This window comes from Phacochoerus africanus, chromosome 1 (assembly GCF_016906955.1).
Source record: "Phacochoerus africanus isolate WHEZ1 chromosome 1, ROS_Pafr_v1, whole genome shotgun sequence".
NCBI classification, from domain to species: domain Eukaryota; kingdom Metazoa; phylum Chordata; class Mammalia; order Artiodactyla; family Suidae; genus Phacochoerus; species Phacochoerus africanus.
In genome coordinates, this window is record NC_062544.1 from 265,695,478 (window position 1) to 265,716,469 (window position 20,992).

The following is a 20,992-nucleotide window of genomic DNA, read 5'->3' on the forward strand; positions in this document are numbered from 1 at the left end:
TCTTAATATTCATAGCAAACCTAGCAGTGGATATTATTCTAGTCTCTACTATAAAGAAGAAAATGCTGCATGTTGCAAAGATGAAGGCACATCTCCGAGATTATAGCTGGCAAAAGTAGTAAAGCAAGACTTTGGATCCATAGATTCTGATGATATACATTCAGGTTCTTCATTCAAGACTATGTTGTTACTATTAGTGGTCAAAAGAAAGAGTAAATAAATATATGTTTGCAGTTGTTCTGTTTCTTCATTTTGTGATAGATGGCATTCATTAATTATTGAGATGTAAGTTGCTGAAAAGTAATTTAGAAAAATATGCTAACAATGATGGAAACATTGTGTAAGGAATTCAACATCCACAAGACCCATTTTAAACATTGGGCTGTGTTTCATAATCTTTTACAATATGATCTTCTGTTCTCATGTACGCAGTGAGTTTAGATAAGGATTTTGAAAGCTGGGCTGAAAACTCTTAGGTTTCCTGTTCTAAAGATGAGGAAGCTCCTGAATATCCACCTCAGGGAAGTGATGTGATCATAGCGGTACTTTAGAAAGATTGATTTTTCATTTACATGCCATATAGATTGAAATTAGTAAGCCATCCAATAGAAGAGGAAGCTGAAAGCCACTAATGACATTGCAGGCAGAAGCTGATAATGCCTGGGTTTGGAAGTTAACAGTGGGAACAGGAAGGTAAAAAGGGATATAGGAATTATGATGCAGGGAAGATGAAACTAACTTTGCAACTAATTTTGATGCTATCTCAGAGGTAGGATCAAGGATGAATGGGATTATAAAACAATTAAGAAAGCAAAGAAAGAATTAGAGATGTTTGTTCTGACATATCAGGCACTATTAACTTGGAGATATTCTTTATCTTTCTATATGATTTTTAATTACTGAAAATTTTTATCATGCATTTCCTAAGGAGTGGTTATATTCCAGTCACTTTTTTCAATGATGTATGTATATATGTGTGCATATATGTATGCGTGAATGTTATAATTGTGTATATCAAATATTTTGCCCCTTCCCTCAAGAAATTCATAATTTGGTAGTCAGTGGGTGGTTGGACATAAAATCAGAATGTAAAAAAAAAAATGTTTAGGAAGATTCTAGAGCTGCAATTTATAAGCATACTTTTCTTTTTAGTCAGGTAACAGAAAGAAGAGGCCAACAAAAAAGTGAATATAAGTGAAAAATCATGGTAAGAGTCAGCAGGTCTGAAAATATATGGCTAGAAAAATGGGATGGTACTTTTGTACAAATAATAAAGGCTCCTATTTCTCAGATGATGTAGCATTTCGGGGAGTACAGCCTAGCAAGTGATGCATATTTATGCACCCAGGGTAAGAACCTAGAACCATGTAAGAACCCAGAAGCTGTATGGTCAAACGTGGGAGCCCAGAAAAATCACATTTCTCCTTCCTTCCCTAGTACTTAAAACCTTTCCTTTTGAAATGTGCCCTCAAACTAAAGGTTATCATTGCTGCGATGTCCACCTTAGACCTAGTTGACATAAGCAAGTCACTCAGCATGAGGTGAAGAATTGGCAGTCTTATTTAGAACAATCAATGTGCGTGTGTTTGTTTCTCCTCCTCTGCAAACTTTAGATCAAACCTACAGATGAAAAGAACCTACAATTATAATCCAGGGATTAAGAAACTTGTAAAACTATGATAATGATTATGTATGACAGCTTAAATAAATTGCAAAAATAATTTAAAATGTTTATTTCCAAATATGATTTTAATAGCAATATGACATGGAAATGCATCAGTATTCTGCACATTTATTTCTGAACCTTAGAGTTATAGCATAATATACTTCATAGGCTCTCCAAATACTTTACAGTTACTAATTAGAGCTGAAATGTACAGTATTGAATTTCTTTACAATATTCATTTCCCAAAGGCCATAAACCAGCTCTCTTGGCCCAGTACCATTTATAAGGACATTTTTATGTGATCTGTAGTATTCTCTTTTAACTCTAGCAAATAAGGCACATTTGACTTTTGACAGCCATTAGAGATTTTCATCTCTAATGATTGTATGGAACAGAAATTTACATTCACTGCATTATTTTCAATCCAGTGCTTTTCCTTTTTTTGGTTTCGTAAAGTTAATTCCAGAGATGAAACTATATGTTTAGTTATATATTTACATAACACATGCATGTAATTTATGTAAATCATGTGTAAATTTTGAATCTTTGATTTTTTTTTCAAATTTCATACTGCAAAGAGAGATTGAAAAGCAGAAAGAACAGAGAGAAATTCCTTTACTGTTTAACAGGCCTCTGATTATTCATGTTTCTAGAACAGAGGTTTTATTGATTTCCTCATCAACACCTTTTTCTCTCTTATTTTCTCCTGCTGCCTGTTTGGCTTTTCAGATAATTCTCCCTTTGTGTACTACAAAATAAAATGAAGTTTCACCAAAGATATCTTCTTGAGTTTGAAATAATGTGAGTAATGGATTAATTAAAAAAAAAAACCACTCAGAAAAAAAGATTTTATAGCTATCATTTTTAAGTACAGGGGTGAAAACAAGTATCTCAACTAAAGGATTAAAATTTTTAAATCCAATTTTATTTAAATTAAATAATTTATAAATTTTATTTTATTTTTAAGGGCTGCAGCAGCAGTATATGGAAGTTCTCAGGCTAGGGGGTCAAAATCAGAGTTTCAGCTATGCCAAATTTGAGCCGCATCTGTGACGTACACCACAGCTCTTGGCAACTCTGGAACCTTAACCTACTGATCAGGGCCAGGGATTGAACCCATGTCCTCATGGATACTAGTCGGGATCATTACCGCTGAGCCACAACAGGAACTCCATAAATACAATTTTAAAAGATATCTTACAGTTTTGTTTAGTTCATAATGACTATTTCTCTAAATTTAATGCTGTCCTCAAATTATTAATATAATTCAATGAACAAAAGTAAAATAAATCTCACATTTTCATAAAATATATTTATGCTGATGTTCAACAAAGTCTTATTTTTTCTTATATTTTATTCGTACCCACATTCTCTCTCACAGGCCCAAACACACAAACACACACTCATTCATGCACTTATAAGCCTGTTTTTCTTGAATGCAAATAAAATGCTTATATTGCATAATAAATTCAGAAGTAAAATTATTCCCTGAATAAATGAAATTTGATACTGAATAGTTTACTGTCTTCTATCGTAAATAAAGAATGACTAATGTATACGTTCCAACAATTTGAAGAGATCATTTGGCAATTTATGCAAGCTTTGTAGTTCAAATATATGAAATGATACAGGCATCAATTTTTTCTTTATTTTCAGGGCACCAGAAGTCTCAATAATGGCCATCCACATTACCTGGGTATATATATCCTTTGTTTTCATTCCTTTGTAGATGTGCCATCCAGTCCCTATGGAGTGAAGATTATAGAGCTGTCGCAGACCACAGCCAAGGTTTCTTTCAGCAAGCCGGACTCCCATGGAGGTGTGCCTATTCATCACTATCAAGTGGACGTCAAAGAGGTGGCATCAGAAACCTGGAAAATAGTACGCTCCCATGGAGTTCAAAGTAAGTCAGTGATTTCAAAGAGCGTTGGTTAACTCCAGCTGATCTTCAATATACCTGTGTGATTAGCTTTTTATTTTCCTTCAAAATGTGTTTTTTATTTTTCTTTTAATAAGATAGGATGAGGAAGACATTTTCACTGTCTTTCTTGAGAATAGCTTTAATGGAGGAGAAAATTTCCATCTTTAGTAAAGATTTTTAAAATGTAGCAACATATCAAAGTTTAATTCCAGGGGAAAAAAGCTAGGATTTAAAATTTTGGTGTTGGAAAACAAATTGCTGACATGTTACATTTGATGGCTGAATATTATCAAATGTGTGCTTGGTTTTCATTTATTAAAAATATTTTATTCATAAGTAGGTGTGAAAACCACGCTATAAATGTAGATGTCTTGTATGTATTAATGAAGCCATCTATGAAAACTGACCTTGCATACTAAAATGTACTTCAAGTTTCTTTTGAAAATTCAAGTTTTTACTGCAAATCATGGCACTTTGTATAACAGAATTGGCGATTTCTGAGAAGTTAAAACAATTTATAACACTTACTCAGAATTTCATCCTGTTGTGGAAATGTGGTTTTTTCCTCCATTATTAGAAGAAACTAAATTAGAGAATAATAATAAATTATCAGAGTGGGCCTTTATCAGTTCCTCTAATGCAGGACCATAGAACTAACTGCATTAAGTAGTCCAAAAGGGTGGTACAGAATGATAAGCAAAGCATTGCTGCATATTGTTCCTCCTCTGCTGGCCCTGCCTTGACCCTCACATACATGGTTCTATAAAAGGAGTGAGCTCTTCTAAGAATTGTCCTAGTGGACAATGAAGACAGAACAGATACAGTCCTTCTAGGCTCACCTTTGTTGGCACCTGCATGTTCAGTTTGCCTAAGAGTAACTAGAGGTTTTTGATAGAACTGTTGGAAATGTGCTTAGTCAATAACCAACCATTTATCACATTCTTCAGATTAATGCCCCCAAACAGGTCAGCTCTTCTCATTTCTTCTAAAAATGAGAGATTTGGGATAGTTAATATTTTTGCGCATGTGCTATGTGGTTCAGGAGAGAAGATGTATAGAGACCATGCACAAAAAGAATGAGTGAGTGAGTTCAAGGACATATAAAATAAATAATTATTCTAAATGCAGGAATAATATTTTTAAGAGAGAGAAAACAAGAGAAGGTGAAAGGTAAGAAACATAAAGAGAAAATAAAGTATTTCTAACATTGCATAACACTCAGAATGGGTACTCAAACACAAACATGAAGAAATGTGAAGTCGGAAAATTATAGAATTTACACTTGGCAGAATGCTACTGCCTGCATTAGAGACAGAAGGTTAATAGATTTTCCCAAGACTTCTTACAAAATACCACAGAGAATTTATAATGGCCTTGGACTGTCCAAGTTATTCAAGTTCAAAACCTGATTTTGTACCCCATGCATACATCTCTCAGAAACAAATTTTCATGCTTATAACAGTGATATATAATAATAAAGAACATTTTTTAATTTACAATGAGAAATCACTGTCCCAGAAATGAGGCTTTCAGAGTCTACATGTGGTAAGTACATTCTTTACCTGTGTGCATTTTATGTAAGAAAGAAAATGTGAGTCAGAAATGCGTTTGGTGAGTCTCTAATGTCAGTAAGTGAAGTTACTCGAATATGGCATTTTATAGCTTCAGACTGGGACAGCTTAAAACTTGCTGATAAAACCAAACTACTTAATGTCCTGTGGCTGGTGTTTTCTCCCTTTTACATGAGGAAAATACCTGCACTAATAATTTTCTTTTTTCTTTTTCGTGGCTTACTCTTCTTTCACAGATATGTTAAAAAGTTCCTTGAATCAAGTTACAAACATGTAACAAAACCACTGCATAATCTCAACTCAGTATAGTACAAAGAATTTTTAATGCAATTTTTTGAACCTCATTTTCTGTTATATAACATCTTTAGCAGATACTATAGATTTGTGGTCATTTTCAAATACAAATACATTCAGCTAAATCCTATACAATTTAAAACTTAGGAAGTCCAATTTAGCACTCACATATTCTCTGAACCTCATACAGCTGGATCTTATCCTAGGGAGCTAAGAGTGGGGAGGTGGCGTGAACATCTTCTCCTGGGAAGAGGAAAGGATTCAAATACCTCTTATTTTTCTGGTTCTGTAATTCTTGTTGAGCTGTCCCTGCCACCTGTGTTCCCTGTGAGGCAGACATCTAAGTACCTCTCTCCTGGGGATGCATGGGTGGCATGCAAGCACACCAGAAAACTTTTTGGAGAGATAGTTTCCTCAGATAGAACATGGATCAGCTTGACCCCCTCATCCTTATCCTCGGTAGGTTTTGCTTTGAGTGTAACTATAGTCCACCAACTTTATGGATTATTCATCTGACCTGGGGAAAAGTTCTACATCTTTATTAAGCTGAAATATAAGAGCCTAAACTGCCTCGCAGCTTTCCACTTTCAGAAGACAGATTAATGTTCTATAAAAACAAGAATTCCAAATGGGAATGGAAATTCCAGAACCCCTCCACCCCCACCTTTTGCTGACACATCCAATGGATCTCTTCAGCATTTGCCCTATCCTCACCTGCCTCAGCAGGTGGAGGGCACATAACTCCAATGATAGGATATTTGTCTCCCTGTAGTCTTCTGCTTTTACAGAGTGGAAGGTCGTAAGCGGGGGAGGTGTGTACTGCAACTAAGGTTCCAGAGCCAGTTCAGCCTCTTCTTATTCAGCTCTGCAGGGGATACCTAACATTTTCTCATGTGTTTAGTATTTGCCATTGCTTTCTTCTCTTTATGAACTATCCCAGTTGGAAATTCCAAGACAACAGAGGCAAGGCCATTCATTTTCCACACAACTTCTTGTTGCTAGACTGGTGCTGTTCTTCCTCCTGGTGATTAAATGCACATCAGTAATCTGATTTGTTTAATGTTGAATTTATACTTTATATCTCAAATGACGAGGTGATCTCATTTTGTGTATAAAAACTCAAGTGTTCCATCAAGTAGCCCTAATGTTTGAATAATAGGCATGAATATAAATGTGGAACTAAGAAAAACATAAATGCCAGGACACAACCCCATTGGGACCAGTCCTAATAATCTAGAATATGTGTGTCTGGCATTTGCTCTATCCTTAGCAAAGAGATGTACTATTTTTGTAAAGACGTAGTAAAGATATTTATCAGAATAACAAATGATTTATCCTGATAGAAATATGAAATGTGGAATGTATAATCATGGTTATATTTACTGTAAGATTTACAGTAATAATTTATTGTTTAGAGTATATAACATTGTTTAGACTTAAACTTCCTACCTTAAGCACATATATTTTCACTGAGTCACTACTTTCTTTTAAAAGTGATACTTTAACTTGGCTCATATTTTTCCCACTAGACAACCTTAAGTCCTTTAAACAATGCCTAGAATTACTTTTTTACTCTGGCCAACCTCTGGTGTGCTCTCACAGTCACTCCTTCCAGTTCTTTCACACTAAAATTCTGTCTTCCCCCAGAATTAGTGGCCAGCAGGAAACAACTTATTTCTTATAATATTTTATATTTTAATATATCATATTTCTTCCTTGCTTTCTCCCTTTCTTTCTTTTTTTTCCTTTCTTTCTTCCTTCCTTCCTTCCTTCCTTCCTTTCTTTCTTTCCTTCCTTCTTTCTTTCTCTCTCTCTCCTTCCTTCCTTCCTTCCTCCCCTCCCTCCCTTCCTCTCTCTCTCTCTCTCTTTCTTTCTTTCTTTCTTCTTTTTAGGGCTGCCCCTGTGGCATGTGGAAGTTCTAGGCTAGGGGTCCAATTGGAGCTGCAGCTGCCATCCTATGCTACAGCCATAGCAATGCTGTGGGATCCAAGCCACATTTGTGACTTACACCACAGCACGTGGCAACAACAGATCCTTAACCCACTGAACAAGGCCAGGGAGTGAACCCATGTCTAACTAGTCAAGTTCGTTACCACTGAGTCATGATGGAAACTCCTAATGTATCATATTTCTTATATTTTAAATCTCTAACTCATTTTCTCTCTTAGCTTGTAAATTCCATGGTGGAACTAGTATGCCCATTCATTTCAGTATTTCAAATGCCAAAAGTATATGAGAGTAGAGGGAATGATGAAATTTGGTACAAGTGGAAGAATGGAAAGGATTATTTTATAGCACCTTATGACTGAGTCTTTATAACGCAAATTTGTTTTATATCCCCCTTTCAATACATATGTGACCACAGAAACAACCAGGTGTTTTTTAGGGATCGACCTCTTTGAAAAGAGAGGGATGGAACAAAATGGGGAAAATGGGTAAATACACTGCAAAGCAGACTCCACAAAACCTCAGATCACAAAGCCCGACTGGATGAGGAACTCTCGATAGAACACTGTCCGTTTTGGATGGACCAACCCTTACGACAGATTGTTATTGTGCAGCATGACCATATACGTTGTGGGTCAGTAGCCAGGTCCTGATGGGCAGCTCCATTACGTGGCCACATGGTCCATCATGATCCTCTAGTCAGTCACTTCTTCTTACTCAGTGGCATGTCAGGAGTTATTTTTTAAAAGTATATAATTCTGCACTGAATATAGTATTATTTTCTCATGAAACCAGGGGACTTCATTATGATTCTCCCCTAGGGATGACCACAAATTTCATACATTTCTTCCCATCTCTAATGTATCGAACAGTATTAGGCTCACTGAATCAATCATAAAGCCAAGTGGCAAGGCTGCTTGAACCATACCCCTGCTTTCTCCTTTACTCAGTTGCAAGCTTCTCTGGGTACAAGCTTGTCAGAGTACAACTCTGTTAGAGACACCTCTCTGCACCTGAGGCTCACCCTAATCCTCTGCTGACTGAATTATTCCCAAATGGGATCTTAGCTGAAATCTCCATATTTATCATGTTTAGTATGTATCTACTTTAAATAAAATCCAATAAGCTGATCTAATCTTATAGACCTCAAAATCTTGGTAAAATTTGAATTGTGAGATATAATAAACTCAGCAATGCATGTATCTATGTATAGTTATGAATATGTATATACACAAACCTCAGAATTTATGATCTTCATTCATTGGAGTTCCTGTTGTGGCTCAGTAGGTTAAGACTCCTTCATAGTGTCCGTGAGGATGCAGGTTCAATCCCTGGCCTCACTCAGTGGGTTAAGGATCCTGGCATTGCCACAAGCTGCAGCATATGTCACAGATGCAACTCAGGTCTGGTGTTGCTGTGGCTGTGGCATTGGCTGGCAGCTGCAGCTTCTATTTGACCACTAGCCCAGGAGCTTCTATAAGCTGCAGGTGCTGCTATAAAAAGAAAGGAAAGAAAAAACTATTAAAAATTATCTTCATTTATTTAGCACTATTTTTCATTTTTTGTTGCAACATCTGCTTATTAAATAAATCTTCAAAACCCATTTAAACATACTGTTTTTCTCCTCAAGATGTCTTACAGAATATTTTCCAAGCCATCTATTACCTGATTCAAAAAACAAAATAGTATACATGAATAAGTGAGCAAATCCCCATCTAGGACATGAAGATTTGTTGATTATGTATTATGTTTTCAGTGAAACTGCTCTTAAAATTTATTCATTTCACCTCACACTCCATGTAGATAGTCCTCTAGAATGGCAATGTTCTTCCTTGCTGAGGCAAAATATCAGTGATCAGGCAGTTAAGATTTCATTAAAGATAGCTAACATTTTTGTCTTAGCTACGGGTACTACAACAAAATGTCTTAGGTTGGGTGGCTTAAACAACAGGTACTGAAGACTGGGATATCCAAGATCAAGGTGCCATATGATTTAATTCCTGTGAGGACTCTATTTCTGGCCTGCCAGTGGCCTCTTTCTCACCATGTCCTGACAGGGGAGAGGCAGGGAGAGGGAGAAGGAGAGGGAAAGGAGAGATAGAGATGGGGTGTGGAGGGGTGGGTGGAAAGCATGCGGAGTACTGAGATTTCCAGTCCTCTTCCTATAAGAACACTAATCTCATCATGGGACTCCACCCTCATGACCTCATCTAAACCTTGTTATCTCCCAAAGGCTCCACCTCCAAAGGGGTGGAGTCACATGAGGGCTTCAACATATAAAGTTGGGGTGGGGTGGGGGTGGCACACAGTTCCATCCCAAATATTCATTCTATCGCAGTCACTGTGTTAAATGAAAATAAATTTTGTCAATAGACTTTGAATAAAAACTGAAAACAAATTGGGAGGATCAATATCCTCTGTTTAGGAATTCCCGTCGTGACTCAGTGGTTAATGAATCCAACTAGGAACTATGAGGTTGCAGGTTCAATCCCTGGTCTCACTCAGTGGGTTAAGGATCCAGCGTTGCCATGAGCTTTGGTGTAGGTCTCAGACACAGCTCGGATCTGGCGTTGCTGGGGCCCTGGTGAAGGGCGGTAGCTACAGCTCCGATTAGACCCCTAGCCTGGGAACTTCCACATGCCGTGGGTGTGGCCCTAGAAAATACAAAAAGACAAAAAGACAAAAGAAAAAAAAACGAAACAAAAACAAAAATCCTGTGTTTACAGAGGATGAAGCTGAGAGCAATCAATATAAAGAAAAAAAGTGAGACTAAAAAGTGTACTGTCTTTTCCCTAAGGTCATGTGGGTAAATAATAATGAAACAAAAAAATTCAAACCCAGATAGGAAATATGATTCCGTAGTCTATACTATTAACTGCTAAGGACATTTTTATTCAGTTAAGAGTTGAGAAAGTGGGTCACAAATTAATGCCTTTGGCGTATGAATAAGACCCAGATATATATGTGTATATACATACACACACACTCACACATATTTATGAAGTGTATGTGTATGTGTAATTGTGTGTATGTATGCCACTGTTATAACGTGTTTTAGATAGCTAGTGGGAGGGAGTTGTGTAGAGAATTTGGGGGTAATTTACCTAAAAGAGTTAAATATGAATTAGAAAGGCAGATATTTTAAACATGTTTGTTTATTCCAACCCACATATTGATAGTTGACTAGAATTTTAGCATGACAGTAAAGTCCAGGAAATATATGATATATGTTATGTGTATGTGAGTTTTGTGATTATATGATGCATATGATTATATGATTTCAAAAGGATCTCAACTGACAGAAAAATAATTACATAGTAGCTTCTTTCTATAGGTCTTCAGTGCATTTCAAAGGCATAAGAATCAGGGTAATTTACCATAATGGAGCTAAAGAATGAGGCTTAAGTACACACTCTCTGGTGTAGCTTGATTTAAGGGTGAAAGTTAGATAATCTGGAACAGCAAACAAACTTCAGAGACAATGAGAATCTCAGAAATTGTTGCAACTTCATAATTGTCTGTATGTACCTATACTGGAGAGAAGATACATAGCTTTCATTCATTTCTCAGAAGATCCTCTTAATGTTTTTATTTCAACTTTGTTTTCAAATTAGAGTTTAGCTGAGTGTACAATTCAAGCTGGATAGTTACTTTCCTTTGGTAACCTATTTTACCAAAATCTATTTTACTCTCTTCTGGTTTGCATTGTAATGTTTTGAAGTCTGCTATTATAAATATTACATGTCTTAATGTAATGTAACTTATTATAAATATTACATGTCTTAATGTGGATTTCTGTGTTTGTTCTGCTTGGGGTTGATTTTGATTTCTGAATCTGAAAATCTGTATCTTTCATTAGTTTGGGAAAATGTTATATCATTCTTTTTTTGAAAATTGTATCTTTTCCCATTCTCTCTATTCTTTTATTCTGAAAAATCTAAATTATATGCTAAACTTGTTACTTGGGATCTTAGAATATTATAGCTCTTTATTATGTTTCATTCTTTTATTATGTTATTTAGATCTGTCTACTACATCACTAATTCTTTGTTCACTTATGTTTAATGTGCCATCCACTCTCTCTATTCAGTTTTTAATTCAATGATCATGCTTTTAATTTACATGAAATCTACTAGTTCATTGGATTGTTTCAGCAGATTCTTACTCATAATGGCCTATTTACTAGAATATTGTATGGCTTTAAGTTGTGATCTCATATCTTGCTTATTTTATTTACTGGGAATCATGCAAGGGCTTGGTTTTGGGTATATCCTTCCACAGAAAATATTCCTTTGCCTCTGGTAGTTGCCCTTTTTAGCATTACAAAGCTGGAAGCACCAGAGCACCCTAAATTCATTCCTCAAGTTGAGATATTCTATGAGAGTACTATGATAGCATGTTTGTAGATACTGATTTTCAAATTAATATTTGTTACCACGCTCCCCTACCTCTCCCTCCCCACCCCCCCACCTTCAAACTAGAATTTAGTTCAAGGCCAAATAAGATAATTTTTAGTTGCCTGTAGTCTTCTGCAAGTGTGTGTTTTGTTGCTCGGGCTTTTAGCTCTATCCAAGAACTTAAAGGTTGCAGGCTCCATGCAGCGATCTCAGCCTCCAATCACCCTCTTGTATCTTCTTTCCTTAGTGATGTCCAAACCCAGTCTGTGTGAAAATTCTCCGTTGTATGAGTACCAGTGATGTTTTCAATAAGACTGCAGTAATTGATAGAAATGCAGTTCCATGACTGTACCTCTAGCTTCATATATCCACATCCACTTCATTTTTGAGGGTTTAGAGTTAATCTGTTTTCTCTGTGGAAAATATGTACATTTAAACATATTTTTTAAATGGTATGTATAATCTGTAATTGTACATATAAAACTTGATTTTTCTGAGTATGTAGATAACCCTATGCTGAAAATCTGGAAATATATTTTAAAGCATACATATATTTTTGAAGAGTGAAAAAATGTATATTTTATGTATTTGTTTATAATTTGTGTTCATCTTAAAATTTAAGAGATTTTTATAAACATAATTATACTCAGTGCCTTTGAGGCATTTGTTAGATGATAGATTTGTGTTCCCCTATGAAAAGGCAGATGCATATGGTCATGAGTATTTCAGCTACAACTTTTTTTTTCTTGTTCTCAGGGTGACTTCATTTTTTCTAATTTATGTTAGTATAGTGGATGTTTAGTTACTTTTACTTGCTCATAAACATATATAATTTGTTATATACTATTCATGTATCTGCTTCTAATTGCTGATATCATGATCTGGAAATAAATATCAGCTCTTGCTTGACTATAAAGCCATTCAGCAGGAAAATTTTAGCATAGGTTTTTCCTGTTACTAGATTCTGATTCTAAATGACTACTAATTATTTCCTATGAATTTCATTTGTTCACTCTGCACCTGGTCCTAAACTTAGGGGGCAACTGAAGCCTAGACCTATGATTATGTTCTTTTTCAAGGCTTAGCTGAAGCCTTACTGTTCATCCTAAACACTGATGTGACATAAAAGTATTTTCAAGACATGGAACAAATCAGATATATCAAAAGCTTGAAATATTTGAATACAGAATATGAGTCACTCTGACATTTAATTTTGAGTGAAAACATGTATCACAGGTATAGCAAGACTTTTTGGGAGGGCTACATGACATATTCATTATCATATCATTTAACACTTTGTAAGTGTGCTCTATACACCTCATTGGGCACAAATGAAGAGAAAATAATAATCATGCAGGAAAGCTACTCATTTTTCAGTCTTCAAACTCAAAATTAAATTTAGTATTTTAAAATATCAAGTTCTTTTTAGCAGAGCATGAAAGAGTTTTCTCAAATAGCATAATCAATTTCTTACGATTTGTGAAATGTTTAGCCAGCTAGAATCATACATAGAAGTCCTTCCAATGTCAACAAAAATTATTATATACTCTACTTTATTTATATACTCTAAGCTGATAATAGAATTTCCTTTCTTCTTGAAAATAAGGGAGATAATCTTTCTTTGAAAATAAGAACATTTTCTAAATAAAATGTCATTGGAAACTCTTATTTTAGCAAATTTTTGCCATTTTCACTAATTAAGTGATGGAATAATTGACTACAATTTGGGAATAAATATACAGTTGGATTTTTCAGTCCTTCATTGAATAGTTCCACTGAACCTTTGCTGTGGTTTTGCAGGATGCAATTTCAGTATGTATATTTAAATTTATAGATGATAATTTTAACATTATAGTATTTAGTTTGTAAAAACTATGAAGTTAAGATTATGTGCAGGCTTTGGTATTACATATAATTCAAAACTTTTCATCCAGATTTTAATTTTAGCAAAAGATCTCATTTATTACAATTTGAAAGAAAAATCAATTTATATGGTAGCAAAGGCAATTTTCATTTTTTTGTTAAAGTAACATTCAATAAGCAACTTTTACAAGGTTACTTTGAAGTTTGTGTTTGGATTTATAAAATATATGTCTGTATCCAATAGATCAGCACACTAATTTTGAATAGAAGCATACATTCATATAGACTGAAGATTGCTACTATTTTGCCCTAATTTTTTCATTTAAACATTTATATTTTTCAATATATCTATAAATTTTAAAATCTATAAAGTTTTCATTCTCTGATTGTTTCTTATTTCATGACTACATTATATTCTCTCTCTGATAATTATAATGACAGTCTTTTTTCAAAGTTTTTTCTGCTCTCCGATTTTTTTTCCCCTAGGTTTATTTTGTTACTGTTATTTTTATTGATTTTATTCTCTGTCATTCTCATTGGAAATTTTCCTCAAGTATTTGGTGATCCTTATTTGGATGTGAGAAGAAAAGAGCAGTGGGTTCTGTTTGCAAATGCAGGGCTTCTCACGCCATGTGGTCAAATGGGTTTATAACTTCCCCGTCAACAATGGTTTGCAAAATGTCAGCAGTGTGTGGGTATCTTTTTGAAGCTTTTTAGTTATTTTCAACATACTAGGCTCTCAGGGCTCTGTGGAAAAGGAGTTTGTGTCAAATGGTACCCTGCAAATTTTTGTCCAGCTCATCAGCTCCACACTCTCTCACATTTATAACCTCACAGTCCAGTTTATCCAGATCATAGACTTTCCATATTCTGTTTAGATGAGAGAGAGGAATTCATCTTCCCTTCAATCTGAGAAGAGAACAGGAGAGTACAGTTGTTTAATGTTTGTTGATTATCTTTTTTGTCGTTGTTGTTCCCATGTTTTGGACTTAGAATTTCTGAGATTTTCCTGAGTTCTGCAGGTCTAATCAATTTACCTCCACTTGCTACCTCATCATTGCATACAGATATTTATTAATTTTTATGTAATAACATATTTTTATATTTGAGCTTTTTCAATTTTTTGAAGCACAGACAATATTAAATAAAATAATATATTAATATATTGATGGCTATAATATTGACAGCTACTTTTAGAAAAATGAGCATGTCAGTATTTCTTAGTAATGATTAGTACCTAAGCTTAATTCCCTGCTTTGTTGTATGGCTTGTGAGGATAAAACATTCACATTTATCTTGGAAACTGGCTGAGCCCATATGCATGCTCACTGGAAATTATAAATGTGAATTTAAGCTTCAAAACTTGACAGTTTTTCCCAACAAAGGTGATTGAATATGGACATAGAGTAGGGTTGCTTATATTATATAATATGGAACTATAAGAATAGCTATTTGCATATATTATGAGGTACATGGTACCCATTGAAATTACTCATTAGGAGCTCTGCCAGTTGGGAGATTACCTTTACATTACATAAAAGGACCATTTACAATCCACAGGGTAATTTAATCTAACCAGTTCTACACTGGGAAGCATGCTATTTTATATTTACCTCAAATTTTTATTTAAAAATCAACTCATTATTGCAATAGATTTCAGTTTATGCAACAGCGCCTGGATTCTTCATTGGGAATTGAGGAAGATATTTTATATGTACAGTGCTATGTCTATAAATAGAATACATAGCAATGTAAGAGGCCGTTTTTCTATTAAATTGTCAATTTTTAATGAATGTATACCAGATATATCGTCTTTTAATCTGAATTATAAAACTCAAAAAGAAAGTAATTATTAGTGGAAATATTTTCTTTTTCTTTCCTTTTTTTTTTTTTTTTGTCTTTTTAGGGCCACACCCATGGCACATGGAGGTTCAAAGGCTAGGGTCAAATCAGAGCTATAGCAGCCTCCCTACACCACAGCTCACAGCAACACCAGATCAATGAGCGAGGCCAGGAATTCATGGATGCTAGTCAGATTTGTTTCTGCTGAGCTACAACAGGGACTCCAGTGGAAACATTTTCTTGAAGTTTTTGCCTATAAATGTTTCTTCCACAATCATTGAGTATGAAACCTTTTTGCTTTTGCTAGTGTTTAAAAAGGAGTCCAGGGAGTTCCCATCGTGGCGCAGTGGTTAACAAATCCAACTAGGAACCATGAGGTTGCAGGTTCCGTCCCTGCCCTTGCTCAGTGGGTTAACGATCCTGCGTTGCCCTGAGCTGTGGTGTAGGTTGCAGACACGGCTCGGATCCCGCGTTGCTGTGGCTCTGGTGTAGGCCGGCGGCTACAGCTCTGATTAGACCCCTAGCCTGGTAACCTCCCTATGCAGCGGGAGGGCTCAAGAAATAGCAAAAAAAAAAAAAAAAAAAAAAAAGGAGTCCAGAGATTATTTAAAATATGGAGTAAAAATAATGAAAATGAGCATCATGATTCTACTAAAGTTAGAGTAAACCCATACAAATATTTCTTCAAACATGTTTTGTCATATAATGATTTTATACAAATTGTGAGTTTGCTACATTTGTGGGAAAGTTTTATGTTGTTTTATAGTGTCAATAAAAATTAAATAATAATGTTTTATGCTATTTAAAAACTGCCTTTTAAATTTTTTTTGGAAATTCATTTCAGAAGATATCGCTGTATAATGTATAATATTATCAAATTTGAGGTTTTTTCTCTCTCCACTCCTTTCAGACCACACACACAATTGTTTAACTTTAAAAACAAATATCCTTTTTTTCTCTTTTTCTCTTACCTTTGCATTTATCCTTTAGTGTGTGTTCTCAAAACACATATTGTATACATTTTAATTTGTTTTGTGATATATTAGCATGTGTATTTTGTAAACAATCAGTAAAGGAGTCATGTGGTCCGATGATATGAATCTGTGAAAGCTATTCCATGTTTGAAATGCTGTAATATACAATTTTCCAACAAACGTCTTTGGTTACCAATTGTGATGAAATGAGTCTAAAAGGGTCTTTTGGTTTGTATGCTTATTTTTAAAAATAATCTTGTAGTCTCCAAATAGCTAAAGTTATTGCAGCATCATTTCAAATTACATTTTTAAGATTTTTATTCCTGTGTTTCTTTTAATCCATGCTACTTACAGTTGCCTGAGTGAAACTGGATTTCCTTCTACATATCATACTAGTCAACTTCGCAATGTTAGAAACAATTTAAAGTAATCATTATTGCCACGTCTTGGCTATTGCGAATAGTGCTGCAATGAACACGTGGATGTATATGTCTCTTTTAAGGAAAGTTTTGTCTGGATGTGTACGTGTATGTTTGACTGGGTCACCATGCTGTATAGTAGGAAAAAAAATCATTATATAGCATTAGCTCTAAATTGCTACAAATTTTTAAAAATTTAATGTTCCAATTTTTTGAGATTAACTACGAGAAATTTTTTATGATTATACTATTTCCAACATAAATATGGCTGAAGAAAAATAGCTACTATTTCTAAATTGCTATATTTCACATGGTGAAAGGTTAAAGAGAAACCGGCTGCAAAAGTAATTTGTCTATGTTAAATGGCAGTGAAATAAACTCTTATGAATTGCAAAAAAAAGATAAAAACATAACTCACATAATTTCATATTTAAGTTAAAGGAAATCTTCTAATTTGCATGTGGTGGAAAGAATGCTGTATCTTAAAAATTCAAGACAAGAATATCTTGGACTGTTTCCATCTTGTCCAAAAAAAGAACCTGAACTAAATTAGAAATTTATATATAATTATAATCTTAATGAATTTAAACTGTATATAACAAAGTATACAGGAAACTAAGTAAGCCAAGAGGAAAATTGCAAATAGCAGTCTTAAATTACTTGTCTGCTGGAAACTTCACCACATACATCAAGATGAAGACACAAATTCATCTAAAATTATGTATTCAACCACTTCTCTGATATAATGATAAAACTTTTATGCAAATAAGTTTTTTAATTTTTTCAGCAAAATTAGTGAGCTTTTCTGTGTAGTTGTAACTTTATGAGTCACAGAAATAAATGGTATGAAGTAATTAATTTATATAGGAAAGATGTTTATGAAGAGTGAGAAAATAAATATGAATATTTCACTAGTGTTTTATAGGAATTTAATCCTCAGGAGGAAGAAAGTATGCATAGTTCCTAGAAACTTAAAAAATAAAATAAAACTCTGTAGTTCACTTGTGGCACAGCAGGTTAGGGGAATCCAGAGCAGGTTGGATCCCTGACCCCAGAAACTTCTGTATGCTGTGGGCATGCCCTCCCCCCAGATAAGAAGAACACATCTCACTGATCAAACATGCATTTTTCCAGAGACTTTAAAAGTCAGTGTAAATATAGTTTTTGCTGGAATAGAGCTTAGAACTTCTTAATTCCAGTGAGGAAGCACTGTGGGCAGACTGTCATTATTTGGATAGTGAATTTAACTGATAGGGAAATTGAGAAGACATATTTAAATTTTGTTTCCCTGAAATTTTGGAAATCATGATAATAATATTCACTGTAGTAAAAATTATTTGATTTTATGATTAAAGTTCATTATTATGAACAAGATTTATCTATTATTATATGTATAAATATACTCCTAGCTTAAAGAGCGAGTATAAAGCTTCTCCTTTATACACTAAATGGCTCAAGATTCTCTCATGAGAAAGGTTTCAATGCCTTCTTCAATAATGCCATGCCATGAGGGGAGGTGAACACGTTGGACTGGCAGGAGGAGAAGTGACTTCGGAGACTGGCACCACTGTGCTTCTCAGCTCTTTAATATCATATATGGACCATGGAGAGAACCATTCTAACTTTTTCTGACCATTGCTATCTCATATGCTCCTTCTTTTTCTACACGTTAAGATCTGATTAACATTTTAAACTAATAGCATGTTGCTTTGATTTTTGTTACTTTCCTTTTAAAAAATCACTATGGCATACAGAAGTGATATTTTAAAAAGATTCTCATATTTCAAGAAGTAAAAGATCAGCCATTAAGGGGCGTAAAGGTAAGCTGAAAATAATTCCAATTCTCTAATCAAATGATATTAATTAGGATTCCAATAATCACATTTAACAAATGATTGATAATACTAAGTATGCATATAGGTTTATGCAAATATATATTTATGTGTGTGTGCTTCATTTTCTTCTTCACCTCATAACATTCCCCTAAATAAACACTGGACATGTCAAAACCAGTCCAGTCAAATATACATTCTCCTGTCTTCTAGCCATGCTTGAGTTTTTGCTACTCCTTCCACTCCTTTTTATCCACCCTTCAAGACCCAATATAAATTTGAGCTTCTTTGTAAAAATTTATATGATTATATTTTAGTAGAAATATTTACATTATTCTGCAACTCTTTAGTAAATATTGCTTTTACTAGTCTTCACCAGCTTCTCACATCATAATATAAGTATTAAGAATGGGAGAATTCCCATCATGGCTCAGTGGGTTATGAACCCAAGTATTATCCCTGAGGATGTGGGTTCAATCCATGGCCTCGCTCAGTGGGTTAAGGATCTAGCATTACTGTAAGCTGTGGTTAGGTTGCAGACATGGCTGGGATCTGGTATTGCTGTGGTGTAGGCCAGCAGCTGTGGCGTAGGCCAGCAGCTGCAGTTCCAATTGGACCCCTAGCCTGGGAACTTCCATATGCCACAAGTGCAGCCCTAAAAAGGCCAAAAAAAATTATTAAGACCTGAGTCGTATCTCTCCATCTTTTCTGTACATCTGAGAATCTGTGTACCATATTGTATAGACCTGAGATAAATTAATGCATCACTTAATTAGTAAGTCTGTTTATGTTCAAATAAAATCGTGTTATTAACTATTTCCAAACATTTGTGAATTATCATCTGAACAAGCTAAATTAAATAAAACTGTCTAAGCAAGTTGGTCATTTTCTTCTTTCTTTGGAGTTTCCAGAGATTCCACAAGCTTTTCTGGGAACTAATGCAATGCAATTATCTGCCACATAAAACCAAATTCTATTTATATGAATAAGCCTCCTACTAAGATATTTAAAATATATATTATAACATTTAAAAGTATTGTAAATCTAAACCTAAACAGACTATTTAGAAAATAGAGCTAGCTGTTGATCTTCCCCTAAAATAGTCTTAATCACTCTTATTTCCCCCCTACTATTCATATTCAAATGTATCATTCATCTACTGTATGACATGGGCTGCTGCTACTGGATCACTTAAAATTAAAGGATGGGAAGAAGCTCCTTAGGTGATAGATCATGTCTGTGCAATTCTGGTGATTAGGATAGGTCAATGGACAGCTTATTTCTCACGTGACGGAAAAATGAATGTGCTTCATAAAGATGCTTCGCTTTGCAATTTTCTGCCAGAGGTCTTAATCCCCACAACTAGGTATGATTGTGACACAAGAATACATAGAACATTTTTTTAAATTGAAGCAGGTATATGTACAGTATAAGTTATGTAAGTATAACTTACACATATAACTTATACTGCATATATGTACATTATATAAATATATACAGTATAAGTTAAAGGTGTGCATTATAGTGATTCACAGATTTTAAAGGTTATACTCCATTTATATTTTTTATAAAACATTGGCTACATTCCCTGTGGTTTACAATATATCCTTATAGCTTGTTTTATATGTAGCAGTGTGTATGTCTTAATCCCCTACCTCTATATTTCCCCCTTCCGTCTACCCACTAATAACTACTAGTTTGTTCTCTATATCTGTAAGTCTGCTTCTTTTTTTCTTCTATTCACTTGTTTCTTAGATTCCTCTTATAAGTAATATCCTACAGTATACTTTCTCTGACTAATTCACTTATTATAATACCCTCCAAGTCTATTCATGTTGCTGCAAAAAAAAAATAATAATTTCAAAGTTTTATTGATGTTTAGTTGACTTTCAATGTTGTGATAATTTCTGCTGTACAACAAAGTGATTCAGTTATATATATATACACCCATCCATTCTTTTCAATTTTATTGATTTTTATGGCTGAGTAGTATTCTGTTGTGTATATATATGTACGCTTAGGTTTCTTCCATATCTTTGCAATTGTAAGTAATACTGCTATGAGTTTGGGGGTGCATGTATCTTTTTAAAATTAGTGTCTTTTTTTTTTTTTTCAGCTATAGATCCAGTATTGGAATTACTGGGTCCTATGGTAGTTCTATTTTTAGTTTTTGAGAAAAATCCAGTAATCAAAACACTGTCGTACTGACACAAAAAACAGACATATAGACCAACAGAACAGAATAGAAAACCTTGAAATAAACTTA

General features: G+C 34.3%; 1 protein-coding gene across 3 annotated transcripts in view; it reads left to right on the forward strand.

The window, feature by feature from the left end:
• The window catches only part of NCAM2 (neural cell adhesion molecule 2), a 494,205-nt gene that overhangs the window by 403,876 nt on the left and 69,337 nt on the right, over window positions 1-20,992 (forward strand). For all 3 annotated transcript variants that reach the window (XM_047756284.1, XM_047756302.1, XM_047756292.1), the window contains one exon: window positions 3,396-3,569. In XM_047756284.1, the coding sequence (XP_047612240.1) occupies window positions 3,396-3,569 (174 nt within the window). The remainder of the gene's footprint in view (window positions 1-3,395; window positions 3,570-20,992) is intronic.